The sequence below is a fragment of the Cydia pomonella genome, chromosome 2 (assembly GCF_033807575.1).
Source record: "Cydia pomonella isolate Wapato2018A chromosome 2, ilCydPomo1, whole genome shotgun sequence".
Classification (NCBI taxonomy): Eukaryota; Metazoa; Arthropoda; class Insecta; order Lepidoptera; family Tortricidae; genus Cydia; species Cydia pomonella.
This window is the reverse complement of record NC_084704.1, coordinates 15,711,498-15,726,648: the sequence shown is the minus strand read 5'-3', so window position 1 is coordinate 15,726,648 and position 15,151 is coordinate 15,711,498. Positions and strand designations below refer to the sequence as shown.

Here is a 15,151-nt window from a genome sequence, read left to right as displayed (position 1 = left end):
CTGCTCTGATCCAATTTAAAATCGATTTTTGAGGATCTGAGAGACCCTGCATTAGTAATCGGAGGTTAAATTGGACTAAACAGCAGCCATCTTACATTTCAGCATTTTTGCTCTGATTAAAGAAGAAAATATATTGTAACACCTCTCTACAGAGAGGTAGCATGTTGTACGACGCAAACCAGCTATTCTCTCTGCATTTATACGTATGTACATGTACACAATAAATAAATATGAAATAAAATCGGTGTCTAAGGATCCGAGAGGCGCTTCATTATGAATCTCAGGTCAACATTGGAATAAACGGCCGTGATCTTTAATTTCTCCATTTTTTGCTATGATCAAGGTGAAAATCGATATCTGAGGATCAGATGGGTCCTTTATTATAAATCTGAAGCCAAAATTAGAATAAACGGCATTGGAATTATCTGCGCCTCTATCACTCTTGCATATTCGAGCGATATAGAGGCAGGTAACAAAATTTCGATTTGCGTGTTTGGATGGTGGAAATGCCACAACCGCTCTGAAAAAAAGTTGTCCGTAGGGTAGTTATTTGACAAGTCTGTAACATCTGTAAAAGAATGATTGGATAATCCGTGACGTGCTAAAACGGACTATAAATTTATATAATACGAATACGATAGGTGATACGAAGTTCACCGGGTCAGCCAGTATTGTAATACATTTTTAATTCCTACCTTAGTCAACTTTCCCTGCAATGACGATATTGGCAATTAGAAATAATTACGAGTAGATATTAAATGCCACTTAACGGCCACAAGAACTCTCAGTTAGATAACGTTAATATTATAGTACTAGTCTAAAGTCATAAAAATAATATGCAATGACGGATACAGCGCCTATTATACACTGGGAGAAACCGCTGCCAATTGAATACATTCACCTCGTTACCACGACGTCTACTTATTTAATATTATTTAAAAATAATACCAACAAGCGAATTATATCGACGGCGATAAAAACGGTGCGGTTGCCATTCCGACAATTGTTTCAGTGAAAAGCGGTTATTTACGACACCCGAAAGCCAAATTTCTCCGTATGCTATGGAATGTAACAAACGATATGATTACAATGAAATGAAGGAAAGATCCGATGGGATATAATTTGTCGCTGATTCAGCGCCGAGATGACGAATGATGACATGTTCAATAAAGACCAATAGGTAAATTTTATTGGTAGGTACCACTTTGTTTATAGATAGCGCGTTCGAAGAGAATTAAAAGAATTACCTACAGTGGCTGGAGATAGCTACTATAGCTGATAGCCACAACACTAATGTTAGTTATGATTATACTTCGCGCCTCGTCCTCGAGATAGTAACTGAAGGTATTATATATATATATATATATATATATATATATATATATATATATATATATATATATATACATGTTAATTTTATAGTTACTGCTATATTTCCTATACCTAGATACCATGATTTCTGCATGGTATGATGGTATATGTAGAATAGAATATATCAGGATGACCTGGCTGTATAGTAATATAAGTCTAGTCTCCGATTCCGTTAAGTTTATAGCAATGTGAGGAGCAAGTTACACTAGGAAGGAATATGCTTACAGTGGAGACAAGTTCTGTGAATCGACAAACTGCAAACAGTAATTAAGGTGAATACGGTTGATGGCCTTGGCCGTGGTGCTTCCGACAAAAAACAGTGTTTCGTGTTCTCTAAAACCAGACATCGATAAACAATTGTTAGATTTTTAATACGAAGGCTGTGTTGTGATATAATGGAGAATCACCGTTCAGCGCACAATGGGCAAGGTCGCGCGACAGCGAATAGGCGCACCGCGCCGTATAGCACCGGATCCTGTAGTTCTATTGGGAGTGCGAGAGCAAGCAAGTGAGTCGAGGTCTCGGGTGAACCCGCGTAGCGTGACATTAAAAAGCTATACCTACACTAATGCGTTATAAAAGGTGGCTGGTTGTGACTCGGAATGAATCGACATTATTCGAGCAATATACACAAACACTTTTATCACTATCAAGTACCTACCTACAAATTCAGCGTTCATGTGAAACGGTGACGCAAACTGTTAAATAGGTGATGCCTTAACAGGTTATAATTTACTTATTTATTTATTATATTTTAGAAACATACAGTCGTTTACAAACAGTACTTATACAAAATTGCTTAAGTTTAGACCTAGAGTTTCATTTTTTACATAAAATCAGTCTGTTTTTTTTTTTTCTTTAAGATTACAATTTTATATGTTACCCAAAACTAAAAATTTGAGAGCGTAAAGAAAAGTAAACATGCATAGTAAACATGCAATTATCACTAGACTACACTTGATGTGAAGGATCAGCAATATCAGCATGGCGCAGTGATCGCTTGATTGGGTCCTGGGTATTTTAGTGCTAATAATACATATTTCTGCATTAAAAACGATCAGAAACGTTTTGCTAGATGAAACGAAGAAAGGTATAGAGTATAATGACAGAACTAAGACTGTGATAGAGGTAATTCTGCGATACATAGAACCCGGAGATTATCATACATCGATGCGATATTTGCTATTACTACGTACGTATTACGTAATCTACAGATTATGCTTTACGTAGGATTTATTAATTCGTAATGTAAATATTCAAGTCTCATCAGGTCATTGATAGAAGACAAATGAAACAATTAGAGCACCAGAACAGTAGGCCACTGCTATCTTTATCTTGAACAGGAAATCAGATTCTCGGGTTTAACATACCACAGCTTAGCTAAAAATGTTAGTTACCATACTGTATTTCTTTTGGAATGTGGAAGTACGGCCAGGAAACATGTCTAGTTACAGGTCGCCAAAGCGTGCACAATTGCCGAAACGAAAGGCCAAGAACCTTTTCAAGTCAATGAACCTTTTCAAAACTACTAATTTCAAAAAGATGACTAGAATAGTTGGAAACGTTAATTACGTAGCGCAACGAGAGCCAAGCAAGTTGAGGGGGCACTGAGAACAAAAGGAGGTCGAATTCTGACATGCACCACGCGACAAACACATTTAGCGAGACAAAATACCGTTAATTTGTACGAAATTATGAGGCGATGCATTTGGCACGAAAAGGACGGCGCGACAAATAAAGCGGGGATATAATTCATATAATGCAACATGTTAACGAAGACATTAGGTGGGAACAAACCATTAAGTGTTGATGAAACCAACGAGCGATAATAAGCTAATTACTTTAAGGGAAATCTGTTAATAATTATTATAATTATGGGCACAGATAACAAGGGAAACTCTAAACTGCTATAGTTTCTAATGTCATGGCGATCATGCACTTTTAGTTTCCTAATTTGTTTGTGAGCGGTAATTTAATTTTCATGTGTTAATTATAAGGCCTTGATTTCATGTTTCAACTAACAGTACCTGGGCGACCGGGCTTTTTGTAATATGGTGGTGTATAGGTGATAATCTACATAAACTTAAAAAGTAAAATGTGAACTGACAATTATTATTATTTACAATCGATTTTAACCTTACAGCACTTGTCACAGAGTAACGCCATCTATTGTCAATTTCTCATATTACATGAGTAATTTTTTTACTAAATTAAACTTGTCTAAAACAATAAAAATTTAAAAATTATATACTCGTATAAACTTGAACATATATAAAAAAAAAAAAAACAAAAGTTAGTTCACCGGGCGAGATTCGAACCCGTAACACTCGTTTAGCAGTCCGCGTCTTAACCTGCTGGACCAGATGGACAGTGGCCGGCAACTCGAAATTAGCGACCATATTCTGCGTCTAAAGAAAAAAGCATGAAAACTCGAAAACACGCGTTTTTCCAAACATAAGACTAATCTAGATAGATTGTATACCCCCAAAAACCCCCATATACCAAATTTCAGCGAAATCGTTAGAGCCGTTTCCGAGATCACAGAAATATATATATATATATATATATATATACAAGAATTGCTCGTTTAAAGGTATAAGATTGTGTATCTAGAAAGTGATATCCAGCAATGGCTCCGGAAAGCAGCTAGGATTTCCAGGCTCTGGTAGGCGAGATTTTGAGGAAAGCCACACGCGAGGCAACACGGTTTGCCTGCTAATGAATGGCCAGCGGTAGAAAGTTCCGCCCAATTAGGAAATCAACTGCTGAAGCACTTAGTGCCTTTCAGATCCATTTATGATATGATGACTAAGTCGGTAGCACTGTTATATTGTGCAATGTTTTATTGTTGAGTGTGTGTATCCGTTACCTTCGTTATGCGATTGGGAATCGATGTTTCAAAGTTATTTCTATACCTATCTACTTTTTATCGCATGCAGGTTTGTGGCAATGAAAATTTCAATACACTTACGTGTTACGAATCCATCGTAATAAGATTCAGTTTGCCCTTAAAAAGGATAGCTATCGGTTTTTTAGGAAGGACCAAGCACGTACTTATACTATCGCTTCTATTACAACTATAGAATTTAGTTGGCGAGCACATGACCGCCAAAGCATGAAACATATATTATGCAGATGATGAATACCATCTTAGAAAGCTAACAAGAAATTAGATTGTCCGAAGCTCCATTTTACTATGAGTCAAGTCTCGCACGAGAATCTGTAGTGTTGGATTTAGTACTAATAGAAAATATTGTCTTTATAATTTAACTAGTTGAATACAAAATATAAGAATAGAGACAAATACACGGAAAAGTAAATAAAGTTATGGTACCAACGGTTAATTACGTACACAACACACACCTACAGAGGACGCGTTGAAATTACGACCAAAAGCTGACCGACATTTTGACGTGCCTACAGTTTGTCGATAAGACTGTTTAATTCAACGAGTTGGCGGTTACGAATGGTAGGTACAGGTACTTGTAAATATTCGTATTGTCGAACAATTTGTGCACGTTACTTTTTGTTGAATTAGGTACTACGACGTGTATGTACTAATATTTACTAGGTTTACGCTGCAAAAATGCATACCCACTTTACAAGGTATTGTTGACCCATTTTAATGGATCAGCAATAAAATGCCTACCTAACGAGTTAAACCAATGGCTTGGGTTATTCATTTTTTATTCGTTGGTAAAAGTTTTCATAAGTCTTAAATAATTAATAATGTCATCATAATTTATAAATGCTTACTTCTTTATATTTTCTAATGGAAATCACGCGTTTTAATTTAAATTATAAGAGTAATACTATACTACTGTAATACTACATTCTCTCACGGGTGCACTGGCCCGCTTTGCAAGGACACGACAACGACACGATCGACTCATAACAAGTCGAGTGGTGAAGTAGAATGCATCGCGTGCAAGTAGTGTCACAACATCGGTAAGCGGCAATACTTTAATTATTGGGCCGCTCTATCGGTGGTTAACCGGCTGTGAATCAGGCTGTTGCATTTACAACGCTTAAAGAACACATCGCCTCCAATTAACTGGCATAGATGCGATCGTAGATTACGCACGGTTATTATGATATTAAAGATCAAGTTATACTAGAGTTAGCTCGCAGTAGACTATAAAAAATAATAAATATTTAGATAAGTTAGGTCTGTTGTAAGTTAATCCGATGCAATCATAATCAGGACGTGTCTACGTGGGCGCACTTGGGTCGCCACTTTCCCCGCTTGCCGCTAGTTACTCTACTTATCCAATATTATGGTACCTATTCTCTAGCAGCAAGCCCGCGTGAAACTATAAACAGCTGTTCAAAATGACTGGTTTGCAGATGAACGCTGCGGGTCGGACTGGTTGTTGTGTATGGACAAATGTTTACATTTAGATTCCACCGTGTCGCCGCTTAGCCGTGCGCCGCAGTGGGCTTCCGGCAATGCGGTCAGAAACGAATTCGTAGCATTCACTAACTCACTTTTCGTATATGAAGGCTGCATTGGATTCTCAGTTACGAGTGTAACGACCTCTTTTTCGAAGCAATCTGTAGGGCTAAGATGGTCGGTTCTTTATCATTTGTCACCATGCCTGTCATGTTCTAACAAGTATGTAAGCGCGAAAGTGACGGGCATAGTTATAAGTGATAAAAATGGCACCATGCTGCCACCGCTGCAAATGATAAAGAGCGACCAACTGAGCCTTGCTGGCTACGTTAAATTATAAATCTCTCAGGGATTTTATCTAGTAATGTAAATTATGTAGGTATTTTAATAAGTACCTGTTGACTATGCACCTTGCCATTAATGGGGCAAACGAAAGTGATGTATGCAGAAATGAAAATACTACACATAAGCCCTCTGACAAACACGCACAATGAACGACAGGGAGGCATAGTTGTTACTATGCCTCCCTGTTGGGTTAGCACCCTTTCGGTCAATTCAGGTAAGGTCATAAAAATGACCAGCGAATAATGGTAACTTTGGCATTGTTGCAAGAATACCTTACTTTACCTTTTACCTTTTAGGTACGGGAATTAGTGTATGCTTAGGCAAACAACACTAATAGTATTATTTTAACCTAAAACTTAATATCCTTATCAGATAGCAAATTCAGGTCAATATCTGAGATAACAGCCATCTATGTGCTTACGCCATCACTTCACCGTAGTCTGTATCGCCGTGTGTAAGAATGATATAGATATGCACACTCGCGCACGTAGCCTTGAGAACGTGACGATAAGTGCCACTCCTTGGATGGAAACATCAGAAATTACATATGTTATCTATTGTTAAATATATGCTTTGCTCAATGGTGTTAAGTAGTTAAATTGTAATGGTTCAAATATCAAAAATTTGTAGCCAGTTTGATCCCAAGAGTTGCTAATGGGATTCACTATGCAGTTGGAAGCAAGTTACAGCGATTTAAGACTTATAAGTGCATGTTAGTAAAGGTATACTAAAATTTTACTTTCCCAATGCTTAATTTGAAAATGACAAGCTTGTAATTGGTCCACATAAAACCTGCTAACATGGTGCATGCAGTTGAGAATTCTAAAAAGCATTACATGGAGTAGTTAATTATCAAAACAGAAATGTATGCTGAAAATGAAATACAACAGGTATTTCAAGTGTCCTGCCTATCCCTCTGATGGCTAAATAGGAGTCATAACCTGTCAACAATTTAACTACACACAGGAGTGCAATTTTGACCCATCTCTCCAATTTTTCTTGGAAGTTTTGTAGCAGGAAATAATACACACACACTACACAATATATCCAGGCCAATTCATGCTTACATTTTGACATTGAAATGAAATTGTTATTATTTTCCCATGTGTCTCACCACTACATTGTACAAACAATTATGAGCAAAATGATAACAAAAAAACATTATTAAGATATATAAATGTACCTTCAAACTGGCATCCTTAACTCAAATACAATCCAAATCATATAAATATATTCAGTAGGATCTGAAGTCTCCTCTGACTGTATCTAGTAATTATTTTCCTACGTTTACCAACCTCTTATAAAGGAAACCGAAAAAAAACAACATTCTTGTACATTAAAAATAAATCAAGATATAAATATACTGACCTTTGATGAGTGGCTCGGAGACCACATTGATATCTTCTTGTGGAATCATATCCATAAGGCGGGCAATGTCAGTGGCCAGCATATGATCAACAACTTCAAGTAGCTTGGGCTTGAGAGGGTGGAACTTTGTGAAGTCATGATTGGCTAGAGTCTCCTGCATCTTCTTAATATCTGGGAAGTCGCCCGGTGAGATTTGCTGCTCACGCTGGATCCTGTCATACACTTGTCCCAAATTTTTGATGAGTTCCTTCTTTTTGCCATCTTTACCAAACATTGAAGGCATTTCTTTCCTTAGCTCACTGACTATGTATGCATGCACTTTCGCGAGGCGCGCCCTTTTGATTAAATCATTAAGTTTTCGTAATGCAGCATTTCTGGGGAGGGATTGCATGTCTCTAAAGAGGTCCTGTTCCTCGTCTTCGAAGAGGCGGCGGTTAACGTCATAGCGCAGAGGCTGGTCCCAGAAGGAGCCGATGTAGACTCGCGCCACCTCTGGCGTTTGTAGCACCTTCCCAAGAGACCACATGAGCGCGCCGTACACGCGCATTAGCTGCTGGTGGTCAATCATATCGGCTTTGTTCAACACAATGCGAATTTTATCGTCGTGACCGCGCAGCGCTTCTATGCTGCGCCGGAACTCATCAGAGATGTCCAGTTTATGTGCGTCAAACAAGAGGATGATGCGATCTACACGTTCTGCAAACCACTCCAACACGCCAGTGAAATCGTATCCTCGGTCCACACGCTGTTTCTCGCCTGACAGGATACCAGGAGTATCCACAATGGAGATGCCGCGCAACACCGGTGACGCTACCGTCGAACACTGGAAGCGGTTAAGGAAGGCGTTTCCGAACTTGCTGAGGGGTCGGAACTGTTTCTTCGGGTCGACGACGAGCGCATTGCCGGGGATCACGCCTTCTTTCTCATCGTACATGACGGCGATGAAGCGGTCTGTGGTGGGCTCGGGCCCAATGCGAATGCCAGGGAACTCTCGCTCCAGCAGGTACTTTATGAATGTCGTCTTGCCGGTCGAGTATTGTCCCACTAGCAGTATCATGGGCTTTGCATCGAAGTCGGGCTCCTCTAGTTGTGGCGAGTGAAAGTCATGGAACTGGTAATGCTGCTCAAGTGGCAGCAACTTCTGTTTGTAGATTTTTTTGAGTCCCTCGACAACATTGTCGATGCTCTCCGTTTTTTCACCTTCCTTCTTTAACCAGCTAAACATGGTGGAACTTTCAGTTCAGCTGAGGTGAAACACTTAATCACAATTCACTCACTGCACTATTTTACGGCGATACTCCAAAGAGACCACCACGATCATCCTCTTGCACTAAAATGAAACGAATGACGTGTGTGACGTGACTTTATCGATGTTGCCAAGTCATGGTAGTTGCCAAATTAAGTAACATTTCTAGTTATGAATAGAAGAAAATTATCCGTTTCTTGTTATGGAAATAACTATTATTGTATCAAATAATACAAAAGAAAACAATAATTTCATTATTTAGAAGAACTCCCTACGTATAGAATACTTTAATACCTCAAAGCAGTTTAACCAAAACTCGAATAATACGAACTTGACATCGTAAACTCCGAATACGTGATCGGTGACAGTGACAGCTGGAAAAAGGCGATTAGCAAAGGCAATGTGTGGTGTTGTTGTAATATTAACAATTTACGATTGTTTCGACAATTATTAGATAAACCATGACGATATTTCACGACGAAATAGAAATCGAAGACTTTGAGTATGACGAGGACGATGATATGTATTATTATCCTTGTCCATGTGGAGACAGATTCCAAATCAGTAAGGTTAGAACTAGAATCTAATTGGAATAAATGCACATCGTCTAAAATAAGCTGAATATATTTTCCTGTTTATTTATACATTCGCAATTGGTATTTATCTAAAACTTTCAGTGGTTTTGTTTTCCAGGAGGAATTAATGGCGGGAGAAGAAGTAGCAACATGTCCCAGCTGTTCTCTTGTTGTCAAAGTTATATACGATTTGGTAAGTAAGAATTTTATTGACCATTGAAGTATAATATATCACGCAGTAAAAAAGAGGTGTGTAAACAAATATTATTAAGTATTCTGAATGAATCATTTTAAATATGGTTAATAAATGGCAATTGCTCACTGCAAATTATTAACCTTTTAACTGCTTAGATTTTTTCATCAGGCGTGCTTGTATCGCCACCAGTACGAGGTTACACGAAGAAACCATAAACTCAATGAATAGTTTCCTATTCATTTAGTTTATGGTTTCTATTTTCTACTATTTGTTATCATAATTCAATTTATTGTTAGAATTTATATATGTATTGTATACATCTGAAAAACAAACCCAACCATGTGGACTGAGACCGCTTTAAAAATAACTAGCCACATTACCAACTGTAATATTTATACATTTGTCTGCAGGAGAAATTCAAAGCAGAGGGAGAGGAACTACTCAAAGCCGATGGAGACAAGGAAGCAGTGAAGGCTTAACCTGATTGAATAGCCATATTGTGTTGAGAATGAAATTCTACACTGTCCCTAAGTTTGAGGCTTCAAGAAGCACTTCTTGATGGAGAGTGGTTCAGTGATTTTATGTGATACTCTTAATAAAAAATATTTTAAATAAATTTGCTTTAAAGAATGAATTATGTTTGGGCTTACTGGAATCCCCATGATGAATTGATGATGACTATCTAAAAAAACGTAATAATACAGTAAGCATCAAATAGCTAGTGATGGCTAATGTGGTGAATAGGCATGATGACACATTTTGAAAAACTGTGCTATAATGTTTAGAAACATTAATTATGTACAATGAATGAGATTTTTTTAGAGAAAATGATAGTTAAGTAGGAAAAAAATGCATTTTAGTTTTTAAATTTAAAATTGGCGCTAAAACGCTTGTCAGTGTCATGGCATCCCGAGTGACGTCACGTTTATAAAAACAGAACGCAGACCTTTGACGTTTGCTACCTAGATGCTCGATTGCTCATTGAATAAACATGAATTCAAAAGTTTACAAGTCTTGCGTGTCCCTCAGTGTGGTGACACAACAATTAAAGCACCTGGTAAGCCTGATAAGTTGTTTGTGTTTGTCCCACAACAGAAAACAATTAGTGACAAATGGCTTAAACTCCCTAGGTGAAATGCACCATCAATATCACCCAGTACTAATTTTTATTTTTGTAAGATCATTTTGATGTGAGTATTTATTTCTAGACTTATGATTAATATTTATTTGATATAAACCAACTTGTATCGTAACCGAACGACGTAAAATAAAAGCGCAAAGAATCACTTTATTTGGGTAATGGCCGTTATGGGTATTTGTTTACACAAGTGTGACGTCATGCACTCTGATTGGTGTTTAACATATCATGGCGGGCATCCGTATTTTCCAGTTTAATTTTATCAAAATAAATAATTATCTCTTACCTAATAAGAAAATATAAGCATTTTTCGAATTCTATGATTAAAATTTCACTAAGAAAATACCATATTTTAGTGATTTTCAATTACTGTCATCATGCCTATAATATTGTAAAACACCCTTGTTACCATAAAAATATATTGGAACACATCCTTTCCAAAATATAAGACTGTCACTGTTGTTTTGATGCAGACTGTATTGTACAAGATAACAATATATAGATACAAGCAACAATGCAAACTTGCAGTGCTTTTCATATTCGTAATTTGTAGGTTTATGAAATAACAAAATAAGTATTTATTATTCAATAGGTCTATTTTACACTCCATAAATAATAAATGCATTTTACTTAAATATTAAAAAAAAATCTCTAAAATAAGGTAATAAATAAGTAAATTTATATAAAGGTCATAAAACAAAGGTTGACTAGCTATTCAAAATACTTTCATAATTAGGTATTCAAGCTACACACACTTGTATTGTCAGTTCTGCTCACAGATCACAATATCATATATGTGTACTCCATTGCCAATAATCCAGGGACCGGCCCGCTATCCCTTATAAGGGGTTTTGTAAGGGTTTTGCATAAGGCTTAACTCACCATACCCTTTGCCCGGCGAAACCCTTTCATTTTGCTTTTAGAGCCCTTATATTAAAGCTAACCCTTTTGAGGTATCGGTATCCTAATACCCTTACAAAACCCTTATCATCCGCTCACCAATACCTTGCATATCGCTTATAAGGGTTAGCCTTATAAAGGGCTTCCCTTTCAGCATATAAGCGTGCTAATTTAAATCATCTACCTTGTTCATAAAGCATACATTACTTTAAATCCAATAGTAAGCGATCGTTGTTGGCGGCGGTGTTCTTTGATGTTCGCGCGCTTCCGAATGATTGAAGCCGTTGTAGATTAAATACGGTTCAATTTTCAATGGCAAAGAGTTGTGATTGTCTGTTGCTTTGCGAGGATCGAGCGCATCGTCACGGCGCTATTTTCTTCAGTCTTAGACACGTGCCAATGTTATCATTAGCTCCCGTTGCAAATAATATACTTACTCGCAAGGCTCCGAAACCGGTTAAATTTACAAACCATTATCATGTACTTGGCGCGAAACCTTAAAATTTCAGTTTGGTTCGAATAACCGTTATTTTTAAACCGGTTATTTAGAGAACATTTTCATAAAGTTATTGTCAGATTAACCGGTTAAGAACAATAAAATCCAGTTTATTCCATGCGCGGTGTCATTGTTTACGGGCCGATCTCTAGTTTCGTACCGATTTATTGTTTTTTTCGTAGAACGTTTTTTGTCCTCTAAAGTTATTTGTGTTTATTTTGATATTTATGTATTTATTCATTATGTGCTTATAAATATGTGTTTATTCATTATATATGTATTGTTTTTTTAATACTATGGCAGCGACAAACACACAAACGGTCCTCCTAATGTTAAGCAGCCACGTAGCCTATGGACGCCTGCAACTCCAGAGGTGCTAGCTCTTGAACTGTGTAATGAAATATACTAGTACTACTATTACTTTTAAGGAACATGTAAGGAATGTAATGAAGGCATAGGCGGAAATGTAAAACCGAGGGAAGGTAATAAATCATGTATGAAAGGGAATGAAATTAGATTATATGTAAATGAACTTTATTGGATAGAAATTAAAGGGATGATATTTTAAAATATGGAACCATAAACTACTTGAATTAAACCAAGACACAAACAAGGGAGTATATCGACGTTTGTAAATAGGACGTGTAACAAAAACAGTGGGGATCCGTTCGACCAAGCTCTATCAGATCAGAAGCTCCGGGTCTTCGGCCTCGATTTTTACGATACTTGGGCGTTGATTTTTGTCCGAGAATTGCTTCACTGAAATTCAGCCTTTGACCTAGTGGCTTTGGCAGTGGTAGCTGACTTTTCGTTTATTATTTAAGCTTTATTCAATTATTCTCTCAAATATAAAATATATTTGTGTCCAATATTTGCCATTAAGATCTAAACTACCTATGAATCTATCTATCATTATTATTTTACATACAAACCCATTTTCTAATAAGATATTTATCTTTTCTTTCAAACTGAAAATATTGGAAGGAATGGGCAGAAACGGTTTGGAATGGAATGAAGTTTCAAAGATTTTTTTTCCATCATCTATCTAGCTAGAAGGCAATCAAGTGAAACGAATAAAGATATACCTACCCAATATATACTACATGTGATTTATTTGCATTAGATAGTATCATATCACTATATTACTACCTTTTTTTTAATACCACGACGGTGGCAAACAAGCATGCAGCCCGCCTGATGGTAAGCAGTCACTGTAGCCTATGAACGCATGCAACACCAGCGGTATTAGATGCGCGTTGCCGGCCCTTTAAAAACCTGTACACTCCTTTTTGAAGAACCCCATACTGTAGCCCCTCGGGAAAACCTCAGCAGGAAGCTCATTTCACAGCCGAAGCGTTCGCGGCAGGAAATTCCTCTTAAACCGCACAGTACGCGACCAATTAGGTTCTAGGGTGTGAGGATGAACACCCTGCGAGCGAGCGTTGCGGTGATAGAAAGCGGCCATTGGTAGAACACACACAAGGAGGCAAAGTCTCTCCTTAGACTTAAAGGTTCAGTACCGCCTCTGAGTTTGGGATCGTCGACGATTCGTACGTACAGCGCGCCTTTGGACTGAGTCGAATGGTCCAAGCTAGCATGCAGGTACTCCTGCCCAAAGGTGACAGCAATACTCCATATGGGGACTGCAATTTATATAGCAGCAGTTGTAAAGTATCGTCTCGCTTTATTGAGCACACCGAGTTTTTTGGATGCCAGCGCAGCCTTTCCTTCCAGGTGGCTACGGAATTGGACATCACTGGAAATGTCCACACCGAGGATCCCAATACTCCCTGACATGGTAAGGACTGAGCCTTGGAACTGTGGGACCACAGTAAATGGGGTTTTCTTAGCGGTAAACGCGCAAACTTGTGTCTTGGTGGGGTTAAATCGGACTAGATTGTCCCAACCCCACACCGAAACTGGATAGAGTGCTTTCAATGTCCGACACAAGCTTTTCACGACTCTCCAGCACCACAGAACGAGGGATGTTGGCACGGCCTGTGTAATAGGCATCCCCAGTACTGTCGTCTGCATTGCATAGCAATGAATGTCGTCGTTAGACAACATATGTCATTGATGTGCAGCAAAAACAGCGTTGGGGATAGCACAGAACCTTGCGGAACGCCAGCGTTAATGTCCATGCTATCGGAGCAGCTTCCGTCTACTACGGCTCGTATGCGTCTGCCGGAAAAAAAAGCTAGCGATCCATTTGCATAGTCCCTGCAGCAGTCCATAAGATGGTAACTTCGATAGGAGACCCCTACGCCAGACCCTATCGAACGGCTTCGCTATATCTAGGCTAACTGCCAATGCCTCACCTTGACTCTCAATGGCCGAAGCCCAGCGGTGTGTGAGATACAATAGAAGATCACCAGTCGAGCGACCGTGACGGAAACCATACTGGCGGTCGCTGATCAGGTCGTGTTCTTCTAGGTATCTCAGCAGCTTTGCGTTAATTATACGCACCATGACCTTTGAGAGAAGAAAGGTAATAGCGATAGGCCTGTAACTCGATGGGTCCGATCTGTCGCCCTTTCTAAGCACAGGGTGCACAAGGGCCGTCTTCCACGAAGATGGAACATGCCATTTCTTGCTAGAGAGTGTGAAAAGGCGCGCCATCACGGGACACAACTCAGGAGCACATTGCTTAAGCACAATCGCTGGTATGCCGTCTGGCCCGCTCGACTTATGAGCGTCGGAGATAGCAACTCCCGCCGAATATCCCTCTGCGTGAATGAGCTCTCTGGCATGGAATATACGCACCGTGGGATGGTGGGCGGCACGGCGCAACCGTCGTCGGTTAGGGTCGAGTTTGAGCCAAAAATAGTAGCAAACCAAGAAGATTGGCTTTCTCCTTTGCACTGTGGGCCAGATGATCATCAGCTTTTCGCAGTAGTGGTAAGGACGACTGACAAAAATTTCCCTCAGCAGCTTTGGCAAGCGACCAGAACGCGCGACTCCCAGTGGGGTAGCTCGCTAGTTTCTCACCAATTCTGTCGACGAAATCGTATTTAGCCCTGGCAATGGCCCTCTTATGACCATGTACCTATGAGTACTTAACCGTGACATAGTGGATTTCCGATGAAGAAAAATTTATTTTGCCGTACTTAAACCATGAGCGCG

General features: G+C 38.7%; 2 protein-coding genes across 2 annotated transcripts in view; one reads left to right on the top strand and one right to left on the bottom strand.

Moving 5' to 3' along the window:
• LOC133534487 (EH domain-containing protein 1) overlaps positions 1–8,821 on the bottom strand; it is a 37,062-nt gene extending 28,241 nt beyond the window's left edge. The window contains exon 1 of the mRNA XM_061873641.1: positions 7,478–8,821. Within this exon, the coding sequence (XP_061729625.1) occupies positions 7,478–8,702 (1,225 nt within the window). The 5' untranslated portion in view covers positions 8,703–8,821. The remainder of the gene's footprint in view (positions 1–7,477) is intronic.
• Positions 8,822–9,078: 257 nt separating this feature from the next.
• On the top strand, positions 9,079–10,128 carry LOC133534503 (diphthamide biosynthesis protein 3). Its single transcript, XM_061873662.1, has 3 exons — positions 9,079–9,292; positions 9,417–9,491; positions 9,905–10,128. The coding sequence occupies exons 1-3, from the start codon at positions 9,185–9,187 to the stop codon at positions 9,971–9,973; spliced, it is 252 nt and encodes an 83-aa protein (XP_061729646.1). The 5' UTR covers positions 9,079–9,184; the 3' UTR covers positions 9,974–10,128.
• Positions 10,129–15,151: the final 5,023 nt, after the last annotated feature.